The 24,494-nt window shown below is 41.0% G+C and overlaps 1 protein-coding gene and 1 long non-coding RNA gene across 2 annotated transcripts in view; one reads left to right on the plus strand and one right to left on the minus strand.

The window, feature by feature from the left end:
- Positions 1–313: 313 nt before the first annotated feature.
- Positions 314–8,635, minus strand: LOC111819737 (uncharacterized). Its single transcript, XR_002823315.1, has 4 exons — positions 8,515–8,635; positions 7,703–7,763; positions 6,971–7,123; positions 314–1,819 (listed from the first exon to the last, which is right to left on the minus strand). It is a non-coding gene; the product is annotated as an uncharacterized LOC111819737 (long non-coding RNA).
- Positions 8,563–24,494, plus strand: part of ARMC2 (armadillo repeat containing 2) — a 126,257-nt gene continuing 110,325 nt past the window's right edge. The window contains exons 1-3 of the mRNA XM_004372448.2: positions 8,563–8,688; positions 18,764–19,024; positions 19,696–19,768. Coding sequence (XP_004372505.1) covers positions 18,807–19,024; positions 19,696–19,768 — 291 coding nt within the window. The 5' untranslated portion in view covers positions 8,563–8,688; positions 18,764–18,806. The remainder of the gene's footprint in view (positions 8,689–18,763; positions 19,025–19,695; positions 19,769–24,494) is intronic.

The raw sequence follows: 24,494 nt of genomic DNA on the forward strand, positions 1-24,494 counted from the left end.
GCCCAAGTTTTGCTCTGTGCCATAGTAGGCTTTAATATATATTAGTTGAGTGTTGTCTTGAACTGTTAAATTGTGTATTAACAACTTTAATGTGCCCTATTTCCCCAACCAGACGGTACTTTTCTAGAGGGCAAAGTCTTGTTAATTCCACTTCCTAAATACATTTTTATGGGAGTCTCTGGGTGTTACAAATGGTTAATGTGCTCTCGGCTGCTAACCAAAAGGATGAAGGTTAAAGACCACCCAGAGATGCCTTGGAAGAAAGTCCTGGTAACCTACTTCGAAACAGTCATTGAAAACCCTATGAAGCACATTTCTACTCTGATACACATGGAGTTGCCATAAGTCAAAATCAACTGGACAGCAACTGGAACTGAAAAGAAAAAAAATTATCTTTCAAATCAGTTCCCTCCTCACTATCCTTACTTACTTTATTTTTGTTCAAGTTCACACCATTTCTCATCTGGATAATTGCTATGGCAGTATCCTCCTAACTGGCCTGCTTTCCCTTCAGCTTGCTCACTTCTTGTATTTTCTCTGCAGCAGCCAAAGTGATTTTTTGTAAAGCCAAGTATGACAATGTCACTCTCCTGCTAGGGTCCTTCAGTGGCTTCACCAAACTAATTCCTGTTCATCCCTCAAGACACAGCACAGCCTAAAACCTTGCATATGTATATCACAGCACTTGTAACCCTGTGCTTGTATTGCGTTGGTTGTATCTCTCAGTAGACAGTGAGCTTCTTGAAGGTAGGAACTTTGTTTTCAATATTTGCACCTCCAGCATTTAGTGCAGTGCCTGGCACACATGTGCTCAACCAATGCTTACTGATGGTATGAAAGCCTTTAAAGGGTTTTAAATCATCCACAGTGCCTCCCACCATGCCTTATACATAGTATGTGCTCAAAAATATTTTCAATTTAATTATTCTTTACAAGATGCTTAGCACCAAACAATATGGCCTTTTTCCAATGTTGACAATTTCAAAGAGTGATACCACATACTCTGATAAAGCAAAAGCAAAGAGTTTTATTGAAGGCAAATTTATTTGCAACTGAGGAAACACACAGTCCACAAAGTGAAACTGCTGTGCTCCAAGGTGGTGCAATTACAAAGGCATGTTTACATGGTAAAATCAAGACTAACAATACAAGATTTCTGATAGGTGCTCAATGATTCAGGGAAGTGGGAGGCAGAATATCTTGAAGCAGGGATCTTAACATGATTGGTTTACAGAGTCTTTCTTGATTAGTTACTACTTGGTGACTGTAGAGGGTTTATACGGTGGTTGCAAGACATTCCTTTCTAGGAACATAGAGGTTAGATACACTGTTTGTATCAGGGCTCTTCGGGAACAAGCTGACAACATTCTTTCTTAGCTTGGTTACAAAGAAAATGTTTCCTTAGTTACAAAATTAAGTCTGTATTAAGTCTGTTTGATCTATACGAGTTAACAAAAGCAGTAAATTATTGATCCCGAGTCTGGGCTAGCAGTCCTCACCATCAAACACCCCAAAATTTAGGACTTTCACATTTCCTCCTTTTGAACAAGGATTTTGATAGAAATTCTTTGATCATACTTTCCGAGACTGTTTCCTCTGCATGGACTTTTAGTCCTTAGATGGTTACTCAATGTTATGAGCTATTAAGACTCTGGATGCTACTATTAGGTAGCCAGGCACCACCTGTGTTCTTCACCATGCCATGGCTGGACATTCTGCTTCAGTGATAGTTCATGGAGGTTAGGATGAAAGGATGGCCACATTAGGGGAATCACTTTGATGGTTGAGAGTGCCAGCTTAAGGCTTGATTCAATGTCATCTGAAAAAAAAGTTTGATCTATAAACAAAATTCTTGTATTATTTGACTGGTGAAATGAGTTCCTCAGTCACTGCAGAGAATCTTTGGAGTACCCCAAGTAGGGATGATATTTTCCAAAAGTTCCTTAGCAACAAAGGTGACAGTAGCATTCCTGCAAGGGAAAGCTTCTATCCAATGAGAAAATAAATCAAGACTAAAACATATTTATATCCATTAGAGGGGGGAAGTTGGACAAAATCAAGTTGCCATTCTAGCATGGGACCAGAAAGCAAATGATATTGTCCTGGTGGGGGTTTCAAAGATTTACTAGGATTATATAGAAGGCAGAGGGAGCATAAAGAAGTGACATGCTCCACAGCCCTGAAAAAATTTCCCCACCAATATTTCTTTAATAAGTCAATTATTTTGTCTCTCCCTAAGTGGTTATTTTGGAAACCCTGGTGGTGTAGTGGTTAAGTGCTGTGACTGCTAACCGAAACGTCGGCAGTTTGAATCCACCAGGTGCAACTTGGAAACTCTATGGGGCAGTTCTACTCTGTCCTACAGGGTCACTATGAGTTGGAATCGACTCAACAGCCATGGGTTTAAGTGGTTATTAGAGTTAGAGGTAAAAGAATGTGCGTACAGGCTTCTAGTTGGGCCCTTCCCAAGTATGGGTGTGCCAGTTCATCTGACAGCCTTCTTTTTTTTCCAATTTTCCTTCTCTTTCATAATTTGGTGGATCACAAAATTGTGCCAGATGACGCCACTAGTGTTGGAGTCGTCAATTAATAGACTATCAGACACAGCCAGGTAATTGTTAGCACAAATATAGTAGTTGCCTTTAGTAATTACAGGGGTGTGAACAATGGTAGAGGCAGCTTTCTTAGCAGCCTGGTCAGCTAAGTTATTCCCTTTAATTTCCTCAGAGGAGCCCTTTTTGGTTGATGGGCCTGAATTTTAATCATAGCAATTTCATAAAGTAGTAGTGAAGCTTCTAACAGTTCTGCTATTAATTTACCATTCTTAAAATGGTGGGTCCTGAAGAGGTCAGGAATCCCAATTTTTTCCAAAGCATTTCCAATCATCAACCACACCAAAAACATACCTCGCATCCATGTAAATATTCATGGATGTCCTTGTGGCTATTTGACAGGCCCTGGTAAGAGCTTTTAATGCAGCCTGTTGGGCTGAGGTGGCTTTAGGGATGGCTTGACTTTCAAGGATCTCAGTGGACATAGTGACAGCATATCCAGCTTGATAGTCTGAGCTGGCAGGGTCAGGTTTCAAATAAGACACATCTACAAATAATATTTGGTCAACATTTAGTAAAGGAGTCTCCTTTAGGTCCCTTCTAGGACACAACAGCTAAATCTAAACAATCATGGGGCAAATAATTGCCCTCCTTTTGCTCAGGGAGTAAGGTGGCTGGGTTTAGGTTAGTCACCACGTGTAGTTGCACAATACCTACCAGTTGCCGCTGAGTTGATTTTGACTCATAGCAACCCTTTAGAACAGAATAGAACTGCTCCATAGGGTTTCCAAGGAGTGACATTTGAACTGCCGACCTTTTGGTTAGTAGCTAAGCTCTTAACCACTTTGTCATCAGGGCTCCAGTTATACATTAGAGGTGGCTAAAAGTAAAATTTCATAAAAGGTAAGCCTATTAGCATACAGGTGTTGGGTCAGGTCTGAGTTAAGGATAGCAGACACTGCATGAGGCACATAAATGTCAATAAAGTTCCCTAAAACAATATTGGTGGCAGTTTATACCAGCTTAGCAGTTGCTGCTACTTCTCTCACGGAGGGTGGGTAAACTCTGGTCACCAGATCAAGTTGTAAACTATATTAATCAATAGGTCTCTGGTGGTCTCCATGTTTCTGCATGAGGACCCTCAAAGCACTACCTGAAAACTCAGGTACAAAAAGAGAAAAATCTAGCCTATAATTTTGAAATCCTAGAGCTAGTGTATTGATTAAAGACTCTTTTAAATCTATTATGGACTTTCTTCCTTCTTCCTGTAGTTGAAAAGGATCAGGTTCTGAAACCTTCAAATATTGGTAAACGGGCTGAGCCAGTAAAGAAAAAATTAGGAATCCAAGTCCTACAATACCACAAAATCCAAGAAAACTTCTCAGTTGTTTCTTGGTGGTAGGAATATGGTAAGCCAAAATTGCCTCTTTTCTCTTAGGGTCAATAGTAACAGGTGCTGATAAGATGATGTTGCCTAGATATATTACTGAAGGTTGGGCTAACATCAAATTTTTCATGAAGGCTTTATGACCTCCAGCAGCCAAGTGCTTTAACAATATTAGGCTGTTTTCAAAGAAATTCTGGTATGAATTTGAACAGACCAACAGATCATCTACATATTGTAATAAAACATACTGATGAGTAAACTGTAAGGACTGTGAATCTGCATGCAAAATTTGGGAAAAGTATGTCAGTGATTCAGTAAAGCCTTGAGGCACCATGGTCCAGGTAAACTGTTGATCCTCTCCAGTGAAGGCAAACAAATATTGACTTTCAGGATGAACAGGAATACTACAAAAAAAAAAACACTATACAGGTCCACTACTGTAAAGTGAGTGGCATTGGGAGGCACATTTACAAGTAGCAGATGAGGATTAGGTACTACAGGGAGTTGAGGAATGACAAGGTGATTGACAGCTCTCAAGTCTTGCACAAATCCCCATCCTCAGTCATTAGGTTTCTTTATGGGGAACACAGCAGTGTTACAGGGGCTGCTGCAGGGAATAATTAAACTTTAGATAAGAAATCTTGAATGACTGGGTTATTTCTTCCTTTGACTCATGTTTCAGAGGGTACTGGGACACTTTAGGCAAAAGTTTAGAGGTATCTACTTGGATCTTTACAAGTTCAGCGAGTAGAACCCAGCCCACATCAGTGGATGTGTAGCCCATAAAGCTTCTGGCACCAAAGAAAGTAGTTCCTTAGAAAGAAAGAAATAAGAATACTCTCTGAGGACTGGAGACTCAACTTCTGCAAATGGCAAAGAGTATCCTCCCATGTTACTTCTAAATTCCTGCTAGATAAAGAATCTGAAAAAAATCTAATAATATTTCTTCTCCTTCATTAAAGTGACTATGACAATTCCATTTGGACAGAAAGTCTCTTCCCAACAGGTTTACAGGAGTAGTCTCGCTACTAAAGAAAGGTTGTAGGTCGTCTATGAGGCCAAGGGACACAGGGACTGCTTTAGTGTGAAGCACAGTATGTACCTGATTTGTAACTCCCACAACTTTAGAGGTTTGGGTACTCTGGGGTAGGGGCTTCTGCAAATATGTGGGGTTAATTGCAGACATGGTGGCACCCGTGTCAATTAGAAATTTACAAGGTTGTCCATTAATTTGAATTGTAGTTTCTCCTTGAGATTTAAAGCTACTATGGGAAAAGCCTCTGTGCATTCTCCAGAGCCCCGTCATTCCAGCTTGGGGACGGAGGGGGTTACTGGTTGATTCCTTATTTTGTTCTTCAATTTTATACAATCCTTTTAAAAGTGCCTGGGTTTTTTTGCAGTAATAGCAAACAAAACACCTGATTTGGATGGTACAGGGGATTTGAAATCCTTCTGGCCAGGGGACTGTAACTGCTCCAATTGCAGAGCCATTAATTTGTTTGCCTTAGCAGCTTGTTTAGTTTCCACAGTTTGGGCCAGTTCATAGGCTAAGCCTGTCAATTCAGCTATGGGGGTGGCCTTCAAGTCCAGTTAATATGTCTTCACTAAGGCAGACAATTCAGAATTAAGGCCAGATATGAAAGCTGCATTAAAGGCTCTTGTCACTCAGGGGTCAAAGGAGCCAACCCGGAATGTGCAGCAAACCTTTGATATAGCCAGTCTTGATAATCATACACACTCTCATCTTTATTCTGTGTGTATGAATGAATTTTAAGTCCAATCAATTACTGGAGGAAAGGTTTTTATCAAGAGTATCCGGTAAGTTCTGTCCTTTCTTTTGGGTTTCTTTGAGTAACTCCTCAGCCATCTTGGTAGTATCTATGGCCAAACTAGCTTGGGGATCTTTCCAGTCAGCCTCTCCTAGCTATCTTTGTGCATCCCCAGGACTGACTGGCATATGCACTAATTTGATATAAATCATGTAATCCAGGCTGGTAAGCCTCAATGAAGACTTTAAATTATTTAGCAAATCGGTAGGGGTCCTTATTAAGTCTGGAAAGTCCTTAACAATGCTGTGCAGCTTGGTACGAGTCCAGAGGACAAAAAACGTGGCTGGTTCCCCAGGGAGTTCTGTAGTGCCGATCCTTGGAGCTGGGTGCTGGTTTTAAAGGGCATTTCAGGAATAGGCTTCTCCTCTTTAGGAGAACATTTAGTAAAGAAAGGAAGTTCGGAGAAGGTGTTAGTAGAACAGTAAGAAGGCAAACACAGGTACATAGAGGGCTCAGCTGGAGAGGGAGCAGAAGGTGTCAACTGAGGTGTGATAGCTGCCTAGCACTGGAGTTCTTTACATGTTTTAGTCAATTTGGAGATGGTATCCTGCATAGAAGACAATCTACTTTCCTGATGTCTTTTGGAAGCTTCTATATACCAATCTAAATATGAGCCCCATTGTGCCTGTTTAATCTAGGACTCTTTTTCTTCTAATTTACTGCACAGAAAAATGAGTTTACCGAGATCAAAAGTATTCCACAATAGTCATTGGTTCTTTAGACTATCTTTAGTTAAATTATGCCACTCGTCCAGAAACAAGCATGTACCAGGGCTGTATTGTTTGTGCACATAAGCCACAGGGGTCCCAGAGGCTGGCCTCACCAAATCCTTAGAAGTGGCATTCCCCATCCTGCTAGGAGCCTGAGCCTAAGTGCACATGCAACAAATATCTTAACATGCACACAAGAGAACAAAACAGTGAGTCCCAAGTGGGACAACTCTGAGCTGCTCTTCAAGGAGAGGTGCTGTCTTTGAGACAGCAATGTAAGGCTGTATAAATCTCTGAGACCTTTCAACAGCTAGAAAAGCGAAAGGGAGAAATTGAGAGTGGTTTATTCACCAACCAGTAGATGGCAGTGAATACATATGCAAAGCGTTTGAAGAGACAACAGAAAATGAAAGTAAAGAAATGAAGCCAACAAGAAAACCTCAGAGAACTTAACACAAAGAGAGTGGAGCCCGAGTTCAAGAGATGACTTACCCTAGACAACCTCCAGGAGTCTGGGAAGGTGGTGAGCCAAAAGGCTCTGCTGGCCAGGCCTGCATTCTCAATGTCCTGGGGTCGTGGAAGGCATCACATCTTCATATCCCCACTTCAGACACCAAGAAACGTCAAAGAGTAATACTGCATACTCTATTAAAGCAAAAGCAAAGAGTTTTATTGAAGGCAAGATACAGTTTAAACTGGGGAAACACACAGTCCACAAGGTGAAACTGCAGTACTCCAAGGTGGTGTGATTATGAAGGCATATTTATATGGTAAAATCAAGAACTAACAATTCAAAATTACTGATAGGTGCTCAATGATTCAGGGAAGTGGGAGGCAGAATATCTTGAAGCAGGGATCTTAAAATGATTGGTTTACAGAGTCTTTCTTGATTAGTCACTACTTGGTGACTGTAGGGGTGTTATAGGGCAGTTGCAAGACAATTGCAAAACATTCCTTTCTAGGAACATAGAGGTTAGATACACTTTTTGTATCAAGGCTCTTTGGGAACAAGCTGACAACATTCTTTCTTAGCTTGGTTACAAAGAAAACATTTCCTTAGTTATAATATTAACTCTGTATAAAAGTTACAAGTTAACAAAAGCAGTAAGTTATTGATTCCAAGTCTGGGCTAGCAGTCCTCACCATCAAACACCCCAAAACTAAGGACTTTCACAACAACACTTTGGCTGAAAAATCTCCATATTTATAAAATGTGGTACAAACCTGAATGAAGATTGATTATAGTCTCACGTGTATTTAACACTGGAAAGTGTTTCCGAACGATCTAATAGGAGAGAAAAAAAATCAAACAAGATATGTATAAATGGGGTTCTCTTTGTCATTTAACTGTGATAACACAGTAAGAACCAAAAATGATTGGCCATGAGACACTTAGACTTGAACCTAGCTCTCCACTCCCTTCCCTAGTCCCTCTCCTACGAAATGGGGTTGCCAGGCTGCCTACCTTACAATCACAGGGACACTCAAAGGAGATTATATATGTGAACGCACTTCGCAAACTCTTCGACTTGATGGCAATTAAAAACACAGTGCTGCAGAAATCCAAAGGCTTTACTAGTAAAAGTGAACAGTTTAACATTCGTTGGTTGCCACATCCTTAGCACTTTATATCTCTTTTCTTCTTCAGTCTTCACAACAACCAGAAAACCTAGCCGGGTAGTATCATTTCCCTCCATTTTGCAGATGAGGAAAGTAAGAGGTTAAGCAGCTAGTAGGAGATTATAGAAACAGTTAAGTGGTAGAGCAGCGACTTGAACCAGTAAATCTTGATTCTCACTCCTAGCACTAAGTTGCCGCCCTGCTTACCATTGTTGACTAGAGGTGCTGAAATCTCATCAGGGCTCAACAAGTGAGGTTCGGTAAATTGCTAATTTAAACGTAGACGCCTCACTACGACGTCTCTTCCACTCTGAGTGCCCGCTCTTCCTCTCGCGTCACCCGCCACTAGCACTCCCCCTCCCCCCCGCCGCCAGCCCGCGCCCAGGCTCCTCCCACTCCCGCCCTCTGATACTCACCTCCCTCAGCATTTCTACGCATGCGTTGGCGAGACCCGCGCAGGCTCAGTGGCCGACCGGCGCCCGGGGACTGCTTGGCCCCGCCGGTTTCAACGCCGCTGCGGCTGCTTCGGGAAGGCAGAAAAGATGAGCTAAGCCTCGGCAGCTGATAACTGTCTCCAGCGGCATTTACAGGTGCTTTGGGTCAGGCTAGAAGCCCCCGTCTCTACGCTCACTTCCCACTCGCTACCCGCCCGCTCTGCCCTCGGCAGCGGACTGGCTCAGCGGGCGGGCGGCTTCGGCGGCTCGGGCGGCTGCGGGAGGTAGTTTGTGTACAGTTGCCATGGAGACGGCGGCTGGCCTGGCGGAGCAGGCGGGAGGGCGGGCGGGGTGAGGATGCTTCTGGGCTGTGCCCTGGCCGCGACCTGTGGAACAGCAAGCATTACCCGAAGTGGGAGAGCCGCTGGCTGGGCGGGAGGGGCGGCGGTCCTCCCCGGCTCTCCGGGGACCCCGTCTACTGTCGTCCACCTTTCTGTCCCTGATGGAGGAAAGAGGCGATGGGAGTGTCCTATGCATGCTCTCCTGGGTTGGACCACTCAGCACTTCAGCTGTGTGGTACTGCGTAGAAGCTCAGTAGTATTTGTTAAAGGAAAGAATGGTAGACAAAGGGGCTTTCTTTAGGCAGACAGTGACCAGGCCAAGGTCACACAGAGCAAAAACTGATTGTCCCTGGGCTCTTCTAGGCTACGGTACAGGTAGGCCTTCAGTAAATAAGGTGTATGTGTAACAATCTATGTAAAAATACATTGTACCTACGCATAATGCCGTTTATAATCAGTTCCTACGAGTTCCGCTGCAGGTCTTATTTTAATTTGGTAGAAAAACAGGCAGCACTGTTTATTTGTATCCTGTTTTGTGAGTGTGTAAGAATCTGATTGTTGATGCGGCATAGCCAATAGCCAATCAAATACTTAATAAAAGGTCTCACAAAGGAAAACAACCCCCCATCCCATTTACATTTGAAGACTTATAAGGTGTATGAAAACTTTGACAAACAACTTCCTCTTTCTTTTGCAGTTTTCTTTTTTAAGACGCAGTTTTTCATTCATGGGAGAAATTTTGTTGTTGTTGTTGTACTTTTAGATGAAGGTTTACAGAACAAGTAGTTTCTCATGAAACAGTACACATATTGTTTTATGACATTGGTTAAAAACTCCACGACATGTCAACACTCTCCCTTCTCGACCTTGGGTTCCCTATTACCAGCTTTCCTGTTGCCTCTTGCCTTCTAGTCCTTGTCCCTGGACTGTTGTGCCCCATTAGTCTCGTTTTGTTTTATGGGGCTGCCTAATCTTTGGCTGAATGGTGAACCTCGGGAGTGACTTCATTACTGAGCTAAAAGGGTGTCCAGGGGCCATACTCTCAGGGTTTCTCCAGTCTGTGTCAGGCCAGTAAGTCTGGTCTTTTTTTGTGAATTAGAATTTTGTTCTACATTTTTCTCCAGCTCTGTCTGGAACTCTGTGTTGTGATCCTTGTCAGAGCAGTAGGTGGTAGTAGCCAGGCACCATCTAGTTGTACTGGACTCAGGCTGGTGGAGGCTGTAGTAATTGTGGTCCATTAGTCCTTTGGACTAATCTTTCTTATGGGAGAAATTTTTATTCTATTATCACCTAGCACTTGAGCAGGAATTATTAATGTTTTTTTAAGGTCCGGGCACCATGCTAAAGCACTTTACATAGATTATCTCATTTAATTCTCAAAAAAATCATGTGAGGTAAGTACTATTACTATCCACATTTTACAGGTGAGGAAACAGGTTTAGAGATGTTATAGCCTTTTCCGAAGGTTAAATAGCTAGGAATTGTCAAAGTTTGAACTCTTATTCCAGTATATATCTGTTTATAATTTATCAGTTATGACTTTGAACTTTTCCCCAGACTAGTAAGAAATAGTTTGTTTTTTAAAAAATTATCAAGGTGTCCAGTTTCAGATTTCCTACTGCTGGTAGTCTTCATCCAGTGGAGGTCCTGTGCACAAACTAGGGACATGTGATGCAAGACAGAAGTCAACCTTTCTTTTTTCCCTTCGAAGTCTGCTTCTCCATTCTTTGAAAAGATACCCTCAACCTTCCCATCCCCCTAGATTTGCCTACCCAGTGTTGCCTCTGGTCTCTTTTTTGTCTTCTCAGGTGCTACATCCTCTTGGATATCTGTGCTTGCTTGGTGCACCTGGCTTGTTCTCATCTCTCTTCTTACCTCTGTTTCACCCTCCTGTGTCTCAGGCTTTCAGTATCTCCTTCACTGTTACAGTATTTATTGAGTCCTACTCTGTGCCAGGCAACTTGAAATAAAGGCACAAATGGGAAAGAGGGTTAAATTTGAACTCAAAATATCATATGTCATCAAGAATCAGACGCCATTTGATGGAGGGCTGTGGGGACCATGGTCTCAGGAACATCTAGCTCAATTGGCATTACACAGTTTATAAAGACAATGTTCTACATTCTGCCTTGGTGAGTAGCATCTGGGGTCTTAAAAGCCTGTGAGCAGCCATCTAAGATACTCCACTGGTCTCACCCCTTCAGGAGCAACGGAGAATGAAGAGAACAGGATACAAGGAAAAGATTAGTCCAAAGGACTAATGGACCACAGCTACCAAGGCCTCCACCAGACTGAGTCCAGTACAGCTAGATGGTGCCCGGCTACCACCACTGACTGCTCTGACCAGGACCACAACAAAGGGTTCTGAACAGAGCTGGAGAAGGATGTAGAACAAAATTCTAACACGTAAAAGACCAGATTTACTGGCCTGAAGGAGACTGGAGAAACCCCAAGAGTATGGCCCACAGACACCCTTTTAGCTCAGTGGTGAAGTCACTTCTGAGGTTCACCGTTCAGCCGGGGACTGGACAGCCCCATAAAACAGAATGGGACAAATGAGGTGCAGCAGTCCAGGGACAAGGACTAGAAGGCAGAAGGAGACAGGAAAGCTAGTGATAGGGAACCCAAGGATGAGTGAGGACAGTGTTGACATGTAGTGGGGTTGTTAACCATTGTCATAGGGTAACGTGTACTAACTGTTTAATGAGAAACTATTTTGTCCTGTAAACCTTCATCTAAAGTGAGAATAGCAGCACAACTGGAAGAACGTAATCAATGTTACTGAATTGTGCATGTAGAAATTCTTGAAATGGTATATCTTTGGCTATGTATAGTTTCACCAAAAAAAAAAAAGGTCGAGAAGGGAGAGTGTCTACATGTTGTGGGGTTATTAACCAATGTCATAAAACAATATGTGTACTGACTGTTTAATGAGAAACTATTTGTTCTGTAAACCTTCACCTAAAGTGCAATAAAAAATAAAACCTTAAAAAAAAAAGAATCAGATGCCATTTGAAATAAATTCCGACATACTTTCATAATCCACTATAACAAATATATCAAAATAAAGAAGCCACGCAGCCTTCATCTGGAAATTTCTTGACTCAAGTCTATATTTGAAAGTGGAGCTCAGTGATTATTCAAATGTTGATTTTCAGTGGTACCTCACAGGGAGGATCAGAGCTCAGTCTGGTGGAGCTATACCAGGTGCTTAGGCAGTTCTAACATAGTAGGAGAAGTGTAGGGACAAAGACCACCTGGGACCTTTTGGAGCCAGGAGGAGACAGAGCGCCTGTCTCAGGCTGAGAGGGCTGGGGAGGTAGGTCCGGGAAAGCTTCCTAGAGGAAGTGACCTCTAAGAGTTAGCTAGGCCATTATATAAGAACTGCCTGATTTTGCCACTTCTAGTTTCTTCTCCATTCCATCCTGCTCATCCCTACCAGATCAAGTCACGCCTGAAAATCTTTTATTGTATTTACTCATCAGCTTTTAATTAATTGCTTGATTTGCCATTTTATTCTCTCTCTGGTCTCCTCTAATCTACATTTCCAGAGTTCCTGCTTGTCTAGCACACACCCCATACATTCCTGAGTTCCTGACGCTCTACCTTGGCTCACTCATTGACTTTGCTGGAACTTCCTCCTCTGTTTCAGCCCCAGTGCCAGCCATTGCCACTTGCCGAAATTCAACCCACTTTTCAGAACTTGACTCAAGCACCACCTCCTCCAGGAAGTCTACCTGCTGCCCCCTCCCAATCAGAAATCTCTTCCTCACTTTATCTTCCCCTCTTTTTCATTGCTCCCGTCAGTTTCTACCTTGTATAAAATCATTTGGGTACAAGTAGGACTGATACTCAGCTGGTACACACCAAGAAGGCTGTTCCAGTTGTGAAAATATTGGAATGTCCCTCTATTGGTGGGTGAATAGCTGCAGCCCCAAGGCTTCCCAGTGCCCCACCTTCCACCACCCTATCTAATCGAAACATAGTTTGAATATCATCTCTAGGTATATGTTGTAGCTTTTTTTTTTTCTTTTTTTTGCTGTTGTTTAAGATTATCCACCTCACAAAATTGTGGAGATTAATTGAGATAACGTATTTAAGAGTCCCTAGCATAGTGCTAGGTACTATAAATGTTTGGCATTAGTGTGGACCTCCTTGACTAAGGGTGGAGGCCATATTTTACTCTCTCTTTTCACAGATATTTGAGCACAGAGCTTTTCAAACAGGAACAAGTTAATAAATACTAGTTGACTAAATTTGCTCCAGTTGTCAGGAGAATTTTTGTAAAGTTAAAATTTCTCTGGTACTATTTCTGTGTTACTATTGTGTCAAGGAGCCCTGGTGGTGTAGTGGTTAAGAACTTGGCTGCTAACGGAAAGGTCGGCAGTTCGACTCCACCAGCTGCTCCTTAGAAACTCTATGGGGCAGTTCTACTCTGTCCCACAAGATAGCTATGAGTTGATACCGACTCGAAGGCAGTGGGGTTTTTTTTTCTTTTTATTGTGTCAAAGAAATTTGACAGAATTGTCACAGAAGTTGTACTATTTCGTCAAAGACTACAGCCTTCAGTATGGATTACACCTCAACGTAAAGAAAACAAAAATCTTCACAACTGGACCAATAAGTAATATCATGATAAACGGAAAAAATATTGAAGTTGTCAAGGATTTCATTTTACTTCGATCGACAATTAACACCCATGGAAGCAGCAGTCAAAAAATCAAACGACGTATTGCATTGGGCAAATCTGCTGCAAAAGACTTCTTTAAAGTGTTAAAAACAAAGATGTCCTCTTGAGGACTAAGGTGCACCTGACCAAGCCATGTTATTTTCAGTCACCTCCTATGCATGTAAAAGCTGGACAATGAATAAGAAAGACCAGAAAAGAATTGATGCCATTGAATTATCGTGTTGGTGGAGAATACTGAATGTACCATGGACTGCCAGAAGAATGAACAAATTTGTCTTGGAAGAAGTACAGTCAAGATGCTCCTTAGAAGCAAGAATGGCGAGACTTCGTCTCACGTACTTTGGCCATGTTATCAGAAGGGACCAGTCTTGGAAAAGGACATCATGCTTGGTAAAGTAGAGGGTCAGCAAAAAAGAAGAAGACCTTCAATGAGATGGATTGACACAATGGCTGCAACAATGGGCTCAAACATAGCAACGATTGTGAGGATGGTGCAGGGTTGGGTAGTGTTTCATTCTGTTGTACATAGAGTCAGAACCAACTCAATGGCACCTAACCAACAACATTGTGTCCTGGGTGGCACAAATGGTTTGTGCTTGATTAACTGAAAGGTTGGTGGTTTGAACCCATCCAGCAGCGCCACAGAAGAAAGGCTTGTCTGTCTGCTTCCATAAAGATTACAGCCAAGAAAACCCTATGGAGCAGTTCTACTGTGTAACTCATGGGGTCGCCATGAGTCGGAATCAACTCCACAAATAGGGTTCTGTTTTTGTTTGTTTTGTTTTATTGTGTTATAGTTCAGGCATACTTTAAATAGGCAAGCTTTAAAACTTTGAGTGGTTGTTTTTCAAGTTGATTAAAAACCACCTGTAATAAGAATTTTGTGGAGCCCTGGTAGCGTAGTGGTTAAGAGCTTGGCTGCTAACCAAAAGGTCAGCCGTTCGAATCCACCAGCTGCTCTTTGGAAACCCTATGGGGCAGTTCTACTCTGTCCTATAGGGTTGCTATGAGTTGGAATCGACTCGATGGCAATGGGTTTTTTTTTTTAGTAATAAGAATTTGTAATTCAATAAATATAAAGCAAAAACATCCTCTGTCCTCCCAAAATAACTAACTTCTAAATCAGTTCACTTGTATTATTGAACATTTCCATGTTTGATTTAGTTAATGATATAGCACTGTTAATATAATCGTAGAATATTAACTGTGCCAATCTTACATTACTGAATCAGTTTCTTACAGTTAAAGTGAGATTTGGGAGAAAGAAGAGAAAGAAAGATGTTGTGTTGGAATTAGAGAAAAATATTTTTAAGCCCATTGTCTACATTGTTTCCATTAGTATTTCCACACAGTCTAAATTTCTGTGTGCCCAAATAATTCACAGAATTCTCAGAATTTGTCCTGAATAAATGTTCTGCTGAAAGAGTATAATCTCAGTGCAGACTGGAATATAGCCATGGAGAACCTTAAGTCAAGAATGTGGAGTCCCTGGGTGGCACAAACAGTTAAGCACTTGACTGCTAATGGAAAAGTTGGCCATTGCAGTGGGATGGATCGCTTTTATACGGCTTTCCTTGCCATGGTCTTGTAACTCCCACCAAGAGACTTGGTGAGATTATGCAAATGAAGTGCTTGTGATCCACCAAGGGGATTGGATAGCTTGCTAATAGTGTAAATAAGGTGCAAAAATAAGGTGTATGGAACCCTAATGAGGGAATTGGTCAATTGTGCCATCCCTCTAGGCTTAAAAGAGCCAATTCTAGAGCAGAGAGGTGTCCTGACTACCACTGAGAAAAAAAGAGATGGGAGTAGACTGTGTCCTTGGACCTGGGATCCCTGCACTGAGATCCTCCTAGACTTAGGAGACAGAGAGAGAGAGAGAGCTGTAACACTGAAGACAGCAAAACGACAGGAAGCAGCAGCAGAGAAATGGTGGTAACAAAGGCAGCAGAATCAGGAGACCAGCAGGAGGCTTACTAGTGGAGTGGGATGCCTCTGGGCACTTGGTGGAGCTAGGCTCCCTGACCCACTGAGCAAGAGAGAGCTGAGCGTCTTTAGCGGAGGCTTACTGGCAGACTGAGTTGCCTCCAGGCCCTTACTGGCAGAGATAAAAGAGCTTTGTAACACTTACCTGAGCAGAACAGAGGCCAAGGGGTCAGAGAGAGGCATACCTGTGGGCATGACTGAGAAGAGGCGGCCCTGATTGAAGAACTGTAGCCTGAGCATTCCTTAGTCTGAATTGTAACCTGTTACTTCCCTAATAAACCCCGTAATCATGAGTATGGTCTGTGAGTTCTGTGTGGCTAGTGCAATGAATTATCAAACTTAACAGAGAACTAGAGAGTGCAGTGGGAAAGACAATTGGTGTCAGAGTTGGTAAAGGTTGCGGACAGAGGAGGCATGTCTGACCTTTGCCTCAAAGGAATCAGCCTTGGGCTGTTGGTCTTGATTCTTCTTCCTCCTTGTGAAGTCAGAGGAGGTCATATGCCACCACCACGACATTTTTATACCATTCAAACCCACCTAGAGGCACATTGGAAGAAAGGCCTGTTTACCTGTTTCCAAAAGGTCACAGCATTGAAAACCCTACTCTGCAACACATGAAGTCACTGTCATGGATTAAATTGTGTCCCCCCCCTAAAATATGTGTCAAATTGGCTAGGCCATGATTCCCATTATTGTGTGGTTGTCCTTCATTTTGTGATCTGATGTAGTTATCCTGCATTTTGTGATGTGTTGTAAATCCTAACTGCTATATGTTAATGAGGCAAGACCAGTGTTGGGTGTATCTTGAGTCATAGCCTTACGAGACGGTGTGACTCAAGTCACACCCTTGCTTGAATTACACTTTTTATCTTATAAGAGATTAAAAGAGAAGTGAGCAGAGAGAGGACGGACCTCACTACCACTAAGAAAGAAGGGCCAGGAGTGGAGAGTGTCCTTTTGACCTAGGGTCCCTGTGCTGAGAACCTCCTAGACCCAGGGGAAGATTGATACCAAGACACACGGATATCTCCAAGGAATGCTAGGCCCACAGATGTTGAAAAGAGACAAGGACCTTCCTCCAGAGCGGACAGAGAGAGAAAGCCTTCCCCTCAAACCTGCGCTCTGAATTCAGACTTCTAGCCTCCTAAACTGTGAGAAAATAAATTTCTGTTTGTTAAAGCCATCCACTTGTGGTATTTCTGTTATTAGCAGCACTAGATAATTAAGACAGTCGCTATGAGTTGGAATTGACGCCGTGGCAACTGGTGTGGTTTTGGTTTTCATTCCTCCAGAGCACTTTCTCTAACCTTTATTATTTTGCCAGAATTAATTTTATACATTGCTAGATGTATGAGAACCATGTCAGACCAAAGGGGTCACAAACCTGATTTAGGCACTGAAAGAAGCCTGTTAATCGTAAGAAACATCTTCTCACTATGTGGCATGATTTCATACTGCCAACTGACCTTTTAAAAACAAACAAACCTACCACAGCTGTTTAAATTAGATGTTGTGGGAATTGAATTTATATTATTATGCATCCAAAAATAAATTATTTATAAAAAAACAAAAAACCAAACCCATTGCCATTGAGTCGATTCCGACTCATAGCGACCCTATAGGACAGAGTAGAACTGCCCCATAGGGCTTCTAAGGAACGGCTGGTGGATTTGAACTGCTGACCTTTTAGTGATCAGCCAAGCTCTTAAGCACTGTGATTTATAGAAAAGTATAAAACACTTTAGATGTATTTTTAATAATTACTATTGAATTTTTTAAAATAATCATATCAGAGGTATTAGAAGCAAAATGTACTGGGCTGCCATAGTTTTTAATAGTTGTATTAATGTATATAATGTACATTCTAGAGACCTTGCTTAACCAATTCAAAATCCTATATCAAAAATTCCAAGGATAGCATTACTTACCCAGTTATTTTTACTGTTTTACTGCAACACCTGGCCTTTCCATATGAAAAGAATGACATATTGTTTATAGTTTTGACCTTACTGTTTTTCTCATAAGAGTCTTGAGGTGGGGCCTGGGTAAACTAAACAGATGTTCTTGTCTGTTATTACGGAACAACTTAATGTATAGAGTCATAATATGTAAATCTTATTTGTTTAAGGAATCACCTGTTGATATCTTCCACTTGTGGAAATGGATTTTCCTTGGGCATATGTCATCATGCATTTTCCCCCAGAAGTTGTTCTAAAATTGGGCAGCTGATATACATGAATCATTTCTAGACCTCTATCTCCCTAGAGCTATAACATTTTTAGAGGGTTAGAGGTTTTTTTTTTTCGTTTTTGTTATTAATGAAAACCTAACACCATATGCTGATTAAAATTAAAATTTTAAAAACAGTTTAAAGCTGTCCGAGGTGTCTTGCCAAGTTATCCTGGCCTCCATGGGGGCACATCAGCATTTGAGAAGGATCTGCATAAAGGTCGACAGTTTGAGTCCACCAGCAGCTCCTTGGAAACCCTGTGGGGCAGTTCTTCTCTGTCCTGTAGGGTCTCTATGAGTCAGAATTGACTCAACGGCAATGGGTTTGTTTGTTTTTTTGTTTTGTTTTTTTTGTGCAGGACTTTAAGTTTTTAATGAGGAAGACACTTGGGAAAGGACCATTTGCTATTGCTATTTGGTATTTATTCATCTCGGACACTGTGAGATTAAAGGTGATTTGAATCAATTCATTTAAATATATCACGGACAAATGTGGGACTGAATCTTTCTCTGAAGTTTGTTGTAAAAGCAAGTATAGTTTGGAAATAAGCCCCATCTCGTATACAATTTAGCCTTTGCATTAGCATCTTGTGTGGAAGGCGTGGTGAAGAAAAGGAGACTTCAGTTAAATTTTTTAACAGAACCCCCTTATAGATTAGAGAATATGGGATGACTGTTTCTCCTAGTCTGCCGTCTTTCTTGATTTATCTTCTTCCTCCTCAAGGGTTAACTTTCTTCCTGGACCTCTTCCTTGCACATCTTTTTCCTCGATTGTGTATACTCCCGTAGGCATAGCTGTGCAGATCCACCCATAGTTTTGACAGCTGTTCCTGACCTTCTAACTGGTGTATTTTTAATTAAAAATTGTTTATGATTTTTACAAGGGTAATATAGTGTAATGGCTAAGCTAATAGCGGTGGGTTTAAGCACTCCTGTCTAATCTGTTGAATAAAAATTGTTGATGGTTTCTACCATCTATTTGCAGCGTGTGGTGTCTACCTGAAGAACATTCTACTTTAAAAGAAAAAATGCTGTCTCCAGGTGATAAAAAGTTAGAAAAGCTGGATCCGTTTTATCGACCCTCAGTGTCCAAGCAGAAGACCAGTGCAGAAATCATAAGTGAAGCTCGAAATGCACTAAGAACAGTTAGAACTCAAAGGCCATTTACACCACGGGAAGACCAAAGAAAACTATTTGGACCTGCATCTTCAAGAACACCAGAAAATAGACCTCCTTCCTCCTTCAGGTATATGACATTTCTTTTAAATGCACTTTCAGACATGTAAACCACCAGTTGACATTTCCCCTTAATTCTAGTTGTGGATAATTGTGTTTAAGTTTGACTTCTGCTAATTATGCCCCGGAAGTACTTGGGTGGTGCAAACTGTTAAAGTGCTTGGCTGCTAACCTAACTGAAAGTATGGAGGTTCTAGTCCGTCCAGAGGTTCCTTAGAAGAAAGGCTGGCCATCTACTTGTGAAAAATCAGCCACTGAAAACCCAGTAGAGTACAGTTCTACTCTGACACATGTGTGGTCGCCATGAGTTAGAGTTGACTCGATGGAAACTGGTTAATTTTGCACCTTGTAGCCTCTCAAGATTCCTAAAAGTTATACTAGACCTTGGGTTCGGGAAATTGCTTTGGGTTGAAATGGTTATTAGTGGTCACCAGATCAACTTTATGAGACTAAAAAAAAAAAAAAAAAAAATTACTACATACATTTCTTTCTATTATTCAATATTTTTAATCCTCCAAAAAGCAGTGAAAAGACTTGTTAATAAAATATCTTAAATACTATAACATTGTAAAATTTGCTTCTTCCCCAAGGCTTATTAATTGAATGCTTTTACTTGTTTTTTGCTATAGTTAACTGACATACACTAGAAATAAAATAGTTTTTCACTTTGTCTCTTGCTAGCCTCCATGCATCCTGCTTTGAATCACCCGATTTGAGGCCTGTCTCTGGCACACGTCTCAGTCCACTACAGCTTGTGAGTACTTCGTATTACCAAAAGTGTTGTGAAATGAACTTGGCCAAAAGGACTTGGAATCAGCACTTAAATATTCTAAGAAAATTATCAAGTAGACCTAATTGTACTAATAAAGTAATATGAGAGTAGATTCTTTTATACGTTAGTATCTAATGAAACACTTCTATAATTTACCTATAGTTTGATAATTTAAAAAATATATAGTAGGTAAGCAGAATGTGTTATAATTTTTTAAACATTATGCATGTATAGGGTCGCTATGAGCCAGAATTGACTCGACAGCAACGGGTTTGGGTTTTTGGGTTTATACACATATACATGTAAGTTATTTTTAACAGCGATACATACACATAAGTTATACATTAAAAGAAACTAAAAACCAAATGCGTTGCTGTCGAGCAGATTCTGACTTACAACGACCCTATAGGACACAGTAGAACTGCCGCATAGGCTTTCCAATGAGTGGCTGGTGGATTTCACCTGCCAACTTTTTGGTTAGCAGCTGGGCTCTTAACCACTATGCCACCAGAGCTCCAAGTTACATATACATGCACATAAAGAGTCCAGTATTTCTACAGCTATTTCTACAACATGATTTATTACAAAAAGCTCCAGCAGTTTCCTGTTCCCTTATCCTTCATTCTCCGCTCCCCAGTGACTCCCACTTTAAACTCTCTTGGCACATTCTTTTAATGTTTACATCCAAACATCTAAATAACACATTGTCCTGCTGCTCCCTGACTTATGAGCTTTAGAACTTATCTAATGACTTCCCACTAAGGAAGATGAGGCTTTAGCTGTTTTCTCTTCTCCCATCCCCACCACACATTCACCCTTTCTGCCCCTGCTGCTACTCCCAATACAGGAGTATAATAATTTTGGTTAGAGCTGTTTTCTCTGACTATGATTATATAAACCCTATTCACAGCTGAGTCTTGAATTAATGATTATTAATTATGATCATTTCACTGCACCCCTTTTTGTTTTCCCTGGCGTTAATAATGGTCTTGCTTTTTAAAGTTTTTTTAAAAATTTACGTATTACTATTTCAACCCTGAACTCTTCTGCCAGTGGTCCAAATCTCGTTGTGTGTTCAGGCATATAAGGCATTCTATCGGTTTCATCTCCTTGGAGAACTCTTCACAGCCCTTCCTTCTGGACCACCTGCTCTGGGCACACAGCTGTTTTCTGGTGCCATCTCACCATCATGCCATGGAGGTGCCCCTGTTTCCTATATCCCAACTCCTCCTCTTTCCTGATTTAGTCTGGTTTTGAAGGAGCACTTCCTCCAATAGCTTCTTTTTGTGGGTGTGTGATTTTTTTAAAATAATTTATTTTTTGTTGTTATTGAAAATATGCACAGCAAAGCACACACTGACTCAATAATTTCTGGACATACAATTCAGTGACATTGATTACATTCTTCAAGTTGTGCAACTATTCTCATCCTCTTTTCCAAATTGTTCCTCTGCCATTAACATAAACTCGCTGCCCCCTGAACTTCCTATCTAACCTTTGGGGTTGCTGTTGTCAGTTTGATTTCATACAGATCGTTCTTGAAAACAACACAGTGCTCAAGGCAGACATAATTAATTAAGCTGACTATTGTTTGGATTAAAGAAGACTTCAGGGGATGTTTGTAGTTTAAGTAATTTGAAAATTATCTCAGGCCTCCAGTTGCTTCTTGAGAAAGCTGCATCAGAAGTAAATTATTTGAGACCTTGATTCCTATTTTCCTCTCTAGAAGTTTGTAGCATTTTTCTCTTTGTTCCCAATGTTTTGAAGTTTCATGATAATGGGCCTTTGTGTGGGTCCATTTTCATGTATTGTGCTGGGCACTTGAAGGGCTCTTTCAATGTAGAATCTCTTGCCCTTCAGCTCTGAGAAATGTCCTTGAACTATTTTGATAGTGTCTTCGTTTCTTTTTTGTTCTGTTCACTCCTTCTGTGATTTATTTTTCAGGTGTAGGATCTCCTGGACCAGAACTTCAATTTTCTTTTTCTCATCTTTTTTTTGGAAGACACTCTATCTTCTAATCCCTTTATTCAGTTTTTTTCATTTTTGCTATCACGTTTTTAGTTTCCAAAGGCTCTTTTTTTTTCTTTAAGTGATGTTTGTTTTATATAGTGTCCTTTTTTTGTTCCATGGTTGCAGCATCTTATCTGAGTATATTGAGAGTTTTAATTTTTTAATTAAGTTTTCTTCTCCGTTTATAGTCTTTGTTGCATTTTTATGTTTGTCGTGGTCTCTGTTTTATACATTAGAAACTCTCCTCTGATGCCTTATGTTCCTTGTTTGGCTGCTCTTATTTAAGAGTGGGGAGCACATGGATGGGATTGGTAAACCCATAGGTAATACCTACCCATGTCTATGTTTAGGGAGATCTAGTTAGGCTGTGTTGTTGGTAAAACCCTTGATGGCAGTGTCTTTAGGGTTTTCCTCTTAGGCTAGTCAAATTCCCTGTAGAAGAAGAATTTTCCAAGCTATTGCCTGGAGGAGAAAAGCTGGTTGCTAGTTTCCAGGAGCCAGGTAGAAGAAGAATGTAGGGGTGCCTAGCATTCAATATATAAATATTTAATTAATACCTATTTTACAATAAGATACCTTCACCTTCAACTGTGCCTGGTCATCCCAGTTCAGTGACCCTCTGTTTTACCCTATGTAGAGGATAAAGCTGCTATCTTCTCGTGGGGTCAGTATCCTCACTGCATGGAGCTGGGAGGGAAGCTGCAGACTTTCAGCCAATCTTCCTTATTTTAGCCATTCCTCCCCTTATGCCCTTGCTTCCAGAAGTACCTGGTGAGACCACTTTTTTAGGCTTTTGAAGAATTGTGGTGTCCATCAAACTGCTTCTCAATTTTTATTGCTGTAGTTGTGCGTGCATGTTTGTGTGTGTGTGTGTTTGACAAACTATTTGCAAAAAGGTTGCAGACATTTTGAGACTTCATCCATAAAAATTTAAGTATGCATCTCATATAAATAAGAACATTCTTCTGCATAACCACAATACTATTACTACAGCTAAGAAAATTAACATTTACTCAGTAATATCATTTAATGTGTAGTGCATATTCAAATGACCCAACTAAAATCAAAACCAGACCCTTTGCCATTTAGTTGATTCTGACTCTTGGCAACCCTGTAGGACAGAGTAGAACTGCCCCATAGGGTTTCCAAGGAGTGACTGGTGGATTTGAACTCCTGACCTTTTGATTAGCAATTGAGGTCTTAACCACTGTACCACCAGAGTTCCATATCACCCCAGTTGTCTCCAAATGTATCTTATACTTTTATTTTTAAAGTACTTGTCAGTAGGACTCTGTTAGGAGTCTGTGAGGAAGATTAGAATGGTTCTTATATTGCAGATGACAAAAATAAGGTCCCAAAATAGTAATGAATTAGTTGCCTGTGAACTGATAGGCAATAAACAGTTTGCTAACAGTTGTTAACACATGGTCTCTTGCACCTACAACTTTGGAAACCCCTTGAGTTTGAGCCAGCTGCAGTGTGAGGGCCTGAGTTTGGCAGTCCAGTGGGCCTACTTTGCTTTAGAGTGGCCCTTTTTTCTATGATTCTATGATTTGACACTTATGAATTGTTTTTAGTACTGCTGTAAGTTTTTTGGACTCATTCAATTTTGGTCCACTATTTCCCAAACCCCCCACACACCTGTCACTCTGTCATACTGTGGAGGCTTGCATGTTGCTGTGATGCTGGAAGCTATGCCACCGGTATTCAAATGCCAGCAGAGTCACCTACGGCGGACAGGTTTCAGCTGAGCTTCCGGACTAAGACAGGTTAGGAAGAAGGACCTGGCGGTCTACTTCTGAAAATAATTAGCCAGTGAAAACCTTATTAATAGCAGCAGAGAACATTGTCTGATATAGTGCCGGAAGATGAGCTGCTCAGGTTGGAAGGCACTGAAGACAACTGGGGAAGAGCTACCTCCTCAAAATAGAGTCGACCTTAATGATGTGGATGGAGTCAAGCTTTCGAGACCTTCATTTGCTGGTGTGGCACCACTCAAAATGAGAAGAAGCAGCTGCAAATATCCATTAATAATTGGAACATGGCATGTACGAAGTATGAATCTAAGAAAATTGGAAATCGTCAAAGATGAAATGGAACGCATAAACATCAGTATCCTAGGCTTAAGTGAGCTGAAATGGACTGGTATTGGCCGTGTTGAATCAGACAGTCATATAGTCTCCTATGCTGGGAATGACAACTTGAAGAGGAATGGCATTGTATTCATCATCAAAAAGAACATTTCAAGATCTATCCTGAAATACAGCACTGTCAGTGATAGGATAATATCCATATGTCTACAAGGAAGACCAGTTAATACAACTGTTGTCCAAATTTACACACCAACCACTAAGACCAAAGATGAAGAAATTGAAGATTTTTATCAGTGTCTGCAGTTTGAAATTGATCAAACATGTAATCAGGATGCATTGATAATTACTGGTGATTGGAATTCGAAAGTTGGAAACAAAGAAGGATCTGTAGTTGGAAAATATGGCTTTGGTGATAGAAACGATGCTGGAGATCACATGATAGAATTTTGCAAGACCAATGACTTCTTCATTGAAAATATTGTTTTTCAGTGAGAATAGCGCAATTCGAAGAGCGTAGTCAATGTCACTGAACTGTGCATGTAGAAATTTTTGAAATGGTGTATCTTTGGCTATGTGTATTTTCATCAAAAAAAAAGAGGTTGAGA

Source organism: Trichechus manatus, unplaced genomic scaffold (assembly GCF_000243295.1).
Source record: "Trichechus manatus latirostris isolate Lorelei unplaced genomic scaffold, TriManLat1.0 scaffold00017, whole genome shotgun sequence".
NCBI classification, from domain to species: domain Eukaryota; kingdom Metazoa; phylum Chordata; class Mammalia; order Sirenia; family Trichechidae; genus Trichechus; species Trichechus manatus.